At 45.0% G+C, this 9,576-nt stretch overlaps 1 protein-coding gene across 4 annotated transcripts in view; it reads right to left on the bottom strand.

Annotated features, from left to right (window-relative positions):
- WDR59 (WD repeat domain 59) overlaps window positions 1-9,554 on the bottom strand; it is a 50,056-nt gene extending 40,502 nt beyond the window's left edge. Inside the window, exons 1-4 of one of the 4 annotated variants that reach the window (XM_061468927.1) lie at window positions 9,388-9,454; window positions 6,889-6,998; window positions 5,448-5,497; window positions 3,417-3,552 (exon numbers count right to left, since the gene is read on the bottom strand). In XM_061468927.1, coding sequence (XP_061324911.1) covers window positions 3,417-3,552; window positions 5,448-5,488 — 177 coding nt within the window. In that variant the 5' untranslated portion in view covers window positions 5,489-5,497; window positions 6,889-6,998; window positions 9,388-9,454. Of the gene's footprint in view, window positions 1-3,416; window positions 3,553-5,447; window positions 5,498-6,888; window positions 6,999-9,387 lie in introns of all 4 variants that reach the window. The other 3 variants (XR_009746142.1, XM_061468925.1, XM_061468926.1) reach the window with 3 other exon arrangements.
- Between the last annotated feature and the right edge of the window lie 22 nt (window positions 9,555-9,576).

Genomic DNA, 9,576 nt, shown 5'->3' on the forward strand with positions numbered 1-9,576 from the left:
GACAAAAGGCATAAAAATTCTCTCTGCAAGAATACCCTACCAGTCTGTCCAGATTGTTTTCAGTGAGGAGGATGATGGATCACAATTGGTCCTCCTCAACATTCTCAATTCCCTTCCGAGATAATGAGGGCCATTGCCAAACACGAACAATACAGTCTAATGGCTTTAAGGTCACTTCCACCACTGCCAGCCCAGGGAAAAAAGCTTTCAAGTGTTTACCACTAACTGCAAACCACAGGAGCAATCCAGATGAATCAATTACAACAATATTTAGGGCTCTCTTACTTATTCCAGGAATAAGTCCTCCCTCAGTGCTGCCACACACAAAAGTTACTTGGAAGTAGCTATTGTGCTTTAAGTTCACACTCTGCCTCAACCAAGGTTCAACTCAGCCCAGGTGGACTCCAATCTTTCTGGGGCAAGAATTGCCTTTTTGGGTGCATACACAGCACCAAGCACAGTGGATTTTAAGCCACAACTGGAAATTCATGTTGATTCTGGAAAAACATAAATAACACAATCTTCATAAGCCCCCTGATCTTCATTAGCCCCTTGTTTTCATATTTACAGGTAGATGAGGGAAAGATAATAGAGAGGATACTTACTTACAGTTTTTGCTGCAGTTTTGTGGTGGTGGTGTTTTATTCTTCTATCCCAAAACTGCTTCTTATTAATTGGAACTTGCAGATAGATAAAACACTACAGCTTTCCCTGAAATGGAATGTTTCCTCCCAACTCAGCAATAATATATGGCATTTCTCTAATAACTCACAAGAGCTTTGAGCAAGGAAAACTCCTTGCATGTTTCTCATTGACAGAAGGATTTAAGGGGGTACAGTGAAATTACCCAGCAGGATTTATCCAGGACTCCAGAACTGGTGCTACAAGACAAAGGATTACCAGGTCATCAGACTTTTAGTAGTGCATCTCAAATGGAAAGTGTTGTCCCTAGCACCAGGTGTGGTGAAATGACAGCTCCCCGCATCAGGTGCATTTTCTAGAATATGTGCTGCTCGTGTAAGTATCAGTGTGCACTTCCAACAGTTTCATCACCCTCTTGTTCAAGCATTTGTGACCACACAAAAGAAGTAACAAGGACTTAGGATTGAAAACAACTGCATTTCTTGAAACAACAGCTTAGGAGTCCTCAGAAACGTGCTCATGCCAAAGGGAAGACACAGCCAAGCACAGCTAGAGGACATGTTTCAGCTCTTCTGGAAAGAAGCTAAAAAAGTAAGTCATTATCCAAACACACGGACAGACTTCCCCTCTGCCTCCACCACTTCCAACTAACAGCACTGCAGACCGGGTGGAACTGTTGGCAGAGAGAACACCCCCTTTTACACTCCCTTTCCATCCTCAAGGATACCCACAGCAGAGGGATAGGACCCTGAAGGCTGTCCACAACATCTGCATGGTATACTTAAACATCTGCATGGTATACTTAAACATATGACAAACTCAACAGCAGACTGATGGGGGAATGATAGTCAGCCTAAGTGCAGAAGTAGCAAATCACATCTTCACAGTGTTGAATCCAAGCTGATTTAGTCTTCCCAATGCACCTTCGCCCCCCGGAGGTATGGCCCTCAAACACATCCACACTGCTTCTAAACCCGATCTGGGACACACAGACATGAGCACATGTTGTAAGCCTGTCTTCCACTTCTAAACAAGACAGGCTAAATTCTAATCCTAGGATGGGGCTGTAACGCAGCAGCACCAAAATTCCAGCCAACTATAGGATGGATGGAAAGGAGGTGTTTCGAGGTGTTTCTGACCCAAAAGAGAGAAGCTGCCTGATCTCATCCTTTCCTGGGGTAATGGCTGGACTTGATGATCTTAAAGGTCTTTTCCAACCTAGTTGATTCTACTATCTTAGGTATTCCTCACCTGTTGTATGCCAGCAAGTACATCTAAATGACCAGAGCATCTTAGTAGAGAATCAGAATCACAGAATGGTTTGGGTTGCAAGGGACATTGAGGTCAACCAGTTCCAACCCCCAGCCACAGGCAGGGACACCTTCCACTAGACTAGGTTGCTCTAAGCCCCGTCCAACCTGGACTTGAATACTGCCATCTTCATTTATAAACAGGAGCATCAAGGTTTGATGCCACCTACACCTAGTTTCAGTCTGTAAAGAGAGGGGTTCCTGTGTCTGCTCAGGGCAGCAAAAGACGAGAGTGAGATGGGCACAGCCCTGGTTTACAGCAGGGTCTTGCTCAAATCAGTATTAACCAATCTCTGGATATTGCCTTCAGAGTGTGTTTGAAAAGAAGCTTTCCTGCTCTACTCGTGGCCTGCACAGCACATTTCATTATTTGGTTCTGATTTTCATAGACTGTATGCAGAAGTGGCACTGAAGGGCACCTTTTTGCAAGTTTTACTAACTCTCTACTGAGATGCAGACAGCTGCTGAAGGCACCTTTAAGATACTAGTCAGTACTGCCAGAGCTGGGAGGAGACAGGCTGGGCAATTCAGACAGCAAACAAACAAAGGCTCCTAACTGACAACACTGGTCCATTTTCAAGACTGTCTTTAATCTCAAGTTGTAAGTAAGAGTCAAAAGTTAAGTGACAGTCCAAGTAGCAAAATGAACAAAAATCCCAGGAAACCACGTTCTGCTAAGTATTTTCTCAAGAAAAGTAGCTGAAACCTCTCTATTCCCAACTATTCCAGGACTCTCAGGCTATAAAAGCAGACGCAAAATGGCAGCAAAGGCACCTCACCATGAGAACAGTCTGTGTCTGGCCAGTGCTGGCTGCTGCAGTGCTGTGGTTGATGGCCAAGGCTGCCATTAGCAGAAGCTCAGGGCTCTGAGTGAACAATCTACAAAGCATGATAGACCAAGTAAAGATCAGAGCTAAACGCTGCACTCAAGTCTCACATGGCCACTATTGCTTCTTCAGATCAGTCTATTTTTTTCTCCACACAATGAGTAAGAACTCTTTGCTGGCTCGGTCCCTGCCCATCTGCAAACCTAGATTGCTACAATGGTGAGCCAATATTGACTTGTGCTATTTACAGACTGCCTGGTGCACCACATCCCACCAGGAAGGTGAAAAGAAAACACAGAGTAAGAAATCCTATAAATCTCATAACACAATGGAAGTTAGAAAGAAAGTGCATCCCCTTTTCCTTCCAGAAAAGGACCATTTGAATGCCAAATTTATTTGGGAAGGTGTGTTTATAACAGACAAGCAAGCAAAACTAGATACAACACTGACTGACCAATAACTGAGAGCCATCAAGCCAAATACCTCTCTGACAGTAGATCAGAGTGAGGCCTTGATCTTGCAACGTGACTTGCAAAGGCACACCTGTGTGAACTCCACACAGCCTTCCGACCCTGCAGAAGTCCACCCATGAAAGACAGGGGAAGGTAACTTATAGCTCTTAAATGAGGGAACTTACTGAGGCTGCAAAGTAGTACGCATAGCTGTCATGCGGGTTCCACTGCACTGCCCCTATGTCCCACTTGCTCTGTCGCGAGATCTTTCGATGTCCCTCGTTTGGTGCGTCCAGATTGACTATGTAGAGGAAACGGCGGCTGCAAGACACACAGACACAAAGGGGCTATATCACATAGGACTGATCTCAAAACCCCAAGCTCACATGGAGCTCACAGCCTTGTGCCTAGAGCACTGAAGAAGCATTTCACAAGACAGATGAAAAGACGCTTCCTGAGACTGCTACATTTGACCACATACTTCAGAAAGGGCTACACTGAAAAAACTCAGAAAGACACACTGAAATTACACAGGAACTGCAAATGTAATGGGTAGCTCTGACCACAGAAACCCCCAGATAACCAAGATACAAAAGGAAGCACTGAGAAATGGTGCAAGCACATCCAAATATGCTTTGCTGGCCTGAAGCTGCAGCAGCAGAGGCGAGGTGGTGCAGACTGGGAGCACAACTGAATAGCTTCATAGGAGCCAGCTTCATTTTGAAGAGGTTGCTCTGAGCAGGAGTTAAGGAGCCCTGACAAACATCACATGATTCTGTGTGGCTGCATCTTTCCACACCACACTGCTTGTGGGGCTTGGTTCTGCAGACAGTACAAATACACCTGCACAGAGCTAGCTCAGCTGCAGCAGCTTACGAACAGGCATGGACACAACACTGCATGGATCTGGTTACATTACTTACCTGAGCTAACCCTATATGCAGCAGAGATATGTCTGCAGGATGCTAAACCTGAGTGCATACAACCTGCTGGATGTGGCCAACTCCCCACAAAACTAGGAAAGGTATCATTCCTCCCACAGTGTGATTCATCTTACAAGCAAGATAAAGTGGCCAGAAATAATTGTGAGCCAGCTGAACTCTAATGAAAAACCAGTACCAAAACATATTGAACCATATATAATTAACCACACATCCCTGCACTGCAAGGATACAGCTGCTCTGAGTGCTGTGAATCCTCTTAAGAGAAGGAACATAACATTATTTGCTGCCTTTCCAGGCCAAAGTCCTCAAGGATCCTCCCTACTCCAAAAACCAAAGATGTTCAACCTTCTTAGGCTCTCACACAGCTTTAAAATAAAGGAGGCAAATCTTCAAGGACTGCTGAGCACGCAGGAGAAACTTGGAATGCAGAGGGTGGATGCTGAATTGCAAACAGGCTGTCCCCAACTTGTGTTGGCCTAAATAAGCAAGCTGTGAAACTGGGCAAGTGTAAGGAGGAAGGAGTATCAAGTTAGACCCAAGCCAGCTGCTGAGCTGGTTATTCCTGCACAGGGCTGCTGAGCTAAGGGTTTACATGGAAGAAAGCAGGCCCCTGAATTACACTGATTGAGATCTGTTTCCTCTGTGGCTGACCAAAGGTCAGCTACACCCATGCAATCTGAATTTGAAGTGAATATCCTAATTGGTGTGGTAATTGTGTCATTGACAGTGGGACAGGAATAGCTGTTGGCACTGAAAGGTGGCAGCAGGGCAGGCAATTGCTGAGCTGGTTAAAGACTTGCCCTGAGGGTGTCTATGTAATGCCAAGCTCTCTCAGAAGCTCTGGCAGCTTGGCACCTACTGCTCTTGTTGAGTATCATCCCCCACTGAACCAGCAGAGGAGCAGGTCAGAGAGCTTGGCTCTCACGCCCCAGTATATCATAAGAATACTTGTGGCAAATTTTGTCTTGAGGAAATTATTTAATCTGTATTTCAAGAAGAAGCCAAACAGTAGTTTATGATGCTCCACCTCCTACAGGTGGATTTGGGAAAGCATATATGAGGAAAGCCAGGACAGTATTTTATTGTGATGTTATTTCTGGCTTTCCACTCTGTATCCCATTGGAAATGTAACCCAGAATCCTTTTCATCAAGCCATGAACAGAATTCAGCTACACCTTTCTGAAACAATACGTAAGACCTTCACCTGAAGGTTGCCGATTTGGCTTGTGGAAATGGCCGTCATACGATTCTAAAGGGGACTGTCACACTCACCCTGAGAGCACTGCATGCTGTCCCAGGCAATCCACTGACATTGCAGTCGCCTGTTAAAGAGAAATAGAGAACAAAACGAAATTATATCTGTCATGCCAGCTTCTCAGCCAGACACACAGCTTTGGGGAGGAGCTCAGGAAAACCTGCCAGCTCATCATCGAGGTACAAACTGCTCTGGTAAGAGTCAAGGCTGGTACCAGTCAAGGATGGTAGAAGTAACGTTCCCTTAAAGAAGCACAGAAGGGCGATAGGGTGTAGCAGCTGATTTTGGGATGTAGGACAGCATACAGAAAACATCTTTGTTAGAGTAAACTGAAGACAAGACCTGGCAGACCCCATTACAACCACTAAGACCTTGCTCCCTTCTCTCCACTATGGCAATCACAGCTGCAGCCTTTCAATCAGCAACCTCTAATAATCCGTATTAATCAGCCTCTCCTCCCGCTCAGGAGCTTTCTCAGTCTCCCCCTCTTACACTGCAGGGCCAGATTTAATTATGTATGTTCTGGGAGACGGAATGCAATCATTTGTATATGGCTGGTCTCCAAAAATGAGAGATGGCTAAGAAGCATCAGAATGCAATTTGGCATTGCTTGTAAAGAAAGTCAAGAGATAACTTAAATGCCATAAGAAAAGACTGCTTGAAGATTGTCTCCCATCTTTTTGTTCAGAATGGAATGGGGTGATCACCTCATTTAATTCCCAAGAGAACAAAGGAAACTTACTTGGAAAGCCAAACAGTTCAGCCTATAAACACAGATATGACTTCAATGCAGTTTTTAGTGTTCACAGTACAAAAATCAGATTATGCCCCATATTCTTCAAACTGACTGCTGTCATCTTCAAAGCTTCCTCTCTGAAGGCTCAGGATGCCCCTGTTGCTGTTCAGGATTCTGCTAAGTACTCTCAGTGTGGATATATCAAGATGTCCCACAGCTACTGCTTATAAAGGAGACAAAATGGCAATCCCATTGGAGTTCCATCAGATGTGACAGGAGAATAACCATCGCAAAAACCTAGTTTTTTCAACCAAGGTTCCATCCCCTAATTCCAAGGACCCAAACTAAGGGAAAAACAGCTTCACGGGCTCATTCTTTGCTAGAGACCAAGAGTCCACATGGCAAAGAGCTTCAAACGCCTGCATAGTTTCAGCACGAGTATGCAGTTAACCCCAGGCTCATACCTATGCCCAGTCAAGCCGATTTTGCTGTTCCAGGAGCGACCTGCCTTCACTGCTTTTTTCTAGGTAACAAATCCAGTCTTCTGGCAAGGTTCTCCTAGTCCTAAAATAATGCTGTAAAGAAGCAGCTGGTTTTAAAATCAGCTTGGTAAAGAAAGAATTCCAGCTTCCTAGATTTCACAGCACCTTGCAAAACAAAGCGGGTTCTTAAAATTTATTTAAAAAAAGGCAAGCAGGAGGAAGAACTTTCCCCAGACACACTTCTGAGGAATTAGAATGAGGATCGCTAAAGCCATTACTGGAAACAGAACTTTCTCACATGATGAAGAGCCACTCAGCTGACATACTCCATGCAGCTGTGGCTATCTTTCCTCAAGACAGAAGACAAACATCAATTTAACGTGATAATTTCATATACAAGTTTATTTTTCCTCCTGTTGGCACCAGGATATCATAAATCCTTACAAATTGTTTTTAATAATGAACATTGGTGAACTGTTTTTCCAAGCACCAAACATCATAAAATGCAATGAACAATTAGAACGAAGTAAAAAGCTTCATGTGTCAGGCTGCTACTCTGGTAGGTCACAAATGAAGTAATTTTATGGCAACAAACAGTTCTTGACAATACTACAGTCTTACCTAAGCAACAGAAAAAAACCAACCAAACAGCTGCCATGTAATGTGCTTGGTTGATTGCTATGTCAGTCTTCACAGCATAAAGTTCCAGAAGCAGGGAACTGAAACTGAACAAACTGACCTGAAAGCAGCTTTTATCCCAAAACATCAGGATAGCTAGAATTGCTGTTTATGAGTAACAATTACATGAATAAGCACAGTAGGAGTACTGCACATTTGAAAATCAGCTCTGAGCCCACAGCCCAGCCAGCACCTCCTTAAGACTTCAAATGTCACTTAATTTCTGCTAAGCCAGGAAAAACACCCTTTCATGTCTCAGCTTCAGTTACTTTTGAACCTAGCTTCATTCTCTCCAACCAAAAGGCAACAGACCAACTTAATTTGCCAAGGCTATACTGCTTTTCAAGAGGTACAAACTCTTAGCATACCTAACTGGCTACCTACGCACTGAACTGCTACATATGGTACTATGCCATCACTGTTGGACGTGGTGAGCTTTACTCTCCTTCTGGTACTACAGGCAGCCTGACAAGAGCCTGTGGGTCACATCTGAATCAGAAGAGCACAGAGACTGCCACCTCTGTCAGCTTGTCCAGCAAGATGATACCTGTAGGCAGTAAAGGCCCCAAATTACGCAGATATTTTCTGAAGTGTTAACAGGTTGGGTCCTTTAGTTTGTTCATCATGTCAGAGTGTGTCATGTGAAAAGACAACTGCTGTGCTTGCAGACACATACAGGCTATAAATGTAACCACTGCCCACTCCTTTGACTCTCATTCCCATTTAAGTTGGATTTGGGGAAGGGATTTTGGAGACAGTGTGATCTATAGGCACAGCCCAAGCCTGGTACAGGACGACATGGCCAAGGTGTTTCAGTTTCTCAAACTCAAGTTTCCCATCTGCAAAAAATGTTTGTGCAGACTCCTAAGAAAAGCTCAAGGACAAACACAGATGAATTTAGCTTGAAGCAGCAGCCTAGCAGCCATTGCAGCTCTCTGGTTTTATATAAGGGAGTAGGCAGGTCAGAACAGCTCTAGACAGATCACACCGGAGTGAGCCAAAAGGACCAAAACCTGTGGTTAATCTCTCTATTAAGGTATATGCCTGCACAACAGCAAGATTGAAACTAATTGCTCCAGAAGAGGATGGAAACACTTGTGTTCTCCCCCTCGCATACCAGTTATTATGAATAAGCAATCAAATCAGGCCGCGTATCTCCTGAGCTGGATGCAATCCGAAACTGTGATCTAAGAAGACATACGCATATCATTACCTGTTTCCCAAGAGCAAATCTTCAACAGCAGACAAAACTGCTTTAACATTTCTTACAAGAGGAAAACAAAACTGATACAAAGCTTTTGGGGTATAAAAGCAAAAGGCTTTCTGAGCTTAGGGAACAGGCTGGGTGCAGGACAAGAGGATTCAATGCCCTTATTTGCAATGGTGAATGCAGAGCTGATGTCACTCCAACACAAGAGGAGAAACTAGAAAATGACAGCTTGCATACCTATGTTTGCTAATCTTTCTGGACTTCCTGCATAAATTGATCATAGTTTACCCACCGTATTCAGCTGTGCTAAGCAACTGTCACCTTGAAAACCCCACACACTTCTTAGAATAGCTTCTAAGAGAGCACATAAACTCTGAGGAAAGCTCCCTTGTAGCCAGCAATTTCAAAACCAAAAGCTGACCGTTTTATTATTTACAAGAAAATATAAACCACTTTTCTACCTAATCGAGCATCACCCAACAGTTCCTACTGCAAATGAGAAAGGAACTATAAAACTCTCAGATGAAAAATGAGGAAAGATGTGTGGGAAGTGGCAATATCTTCTATTAGGCCTGACATTACACTCAAGGAAAAAAAAAATCTAAATGAGATTAGACATAAAGTGCCTCATGAATTAAGGCATTATCTCCGCGCAAACAGCTCCGAGACTGGCTCAGACCGTCTGTCTACAGTCGGCCAAAGGCCCAGTGGGAAGGCCGAGCCCGTCTAGGCCAAAACCCCCTCCCCGCTCCTCACAGAAACGACCGGGCGCGCCCGGGGCAGCCCCACAAGGGCCGGTCCGAGCAGCGGCCGGTCCGAGCAGCAACTCCCGGCGGCGGCGGCCCCCCGACCTGGGCGTCACGGAACTCCACCACCACATTCTCGCTGCTCCAGCGCGCCGCCATCTTGTGCCGCCCCAGCACGAGCGGGGCGGGCAGCAGCGCGCCTGAGCGCAGCGGGGCGCCACGAGGGGGATGACGGGAAATGTAGTCCTCACTCACTCACACACACCCCAGCACCCTCGGTCGTGGCCCAGGTCC

The sequence above is a fragment of the Pezoporus flaviventris genome, unplaced genomic scaffold (assembly GCF_033815535.1).
Source record: "Pezoporus flaviventris isolate CSIRO_AGI_PZ_B2104156 unplaced genomic scaffold, CSIRO_AGI_Pfla_v1 ptg000054l, whole genome shotgun sequence".
NCBI lineage: Eukaryota > Metazoa > Chordata > Aves > Psittaciformes > Psittacidae > Pezoporus > Pezoporus flaviventris.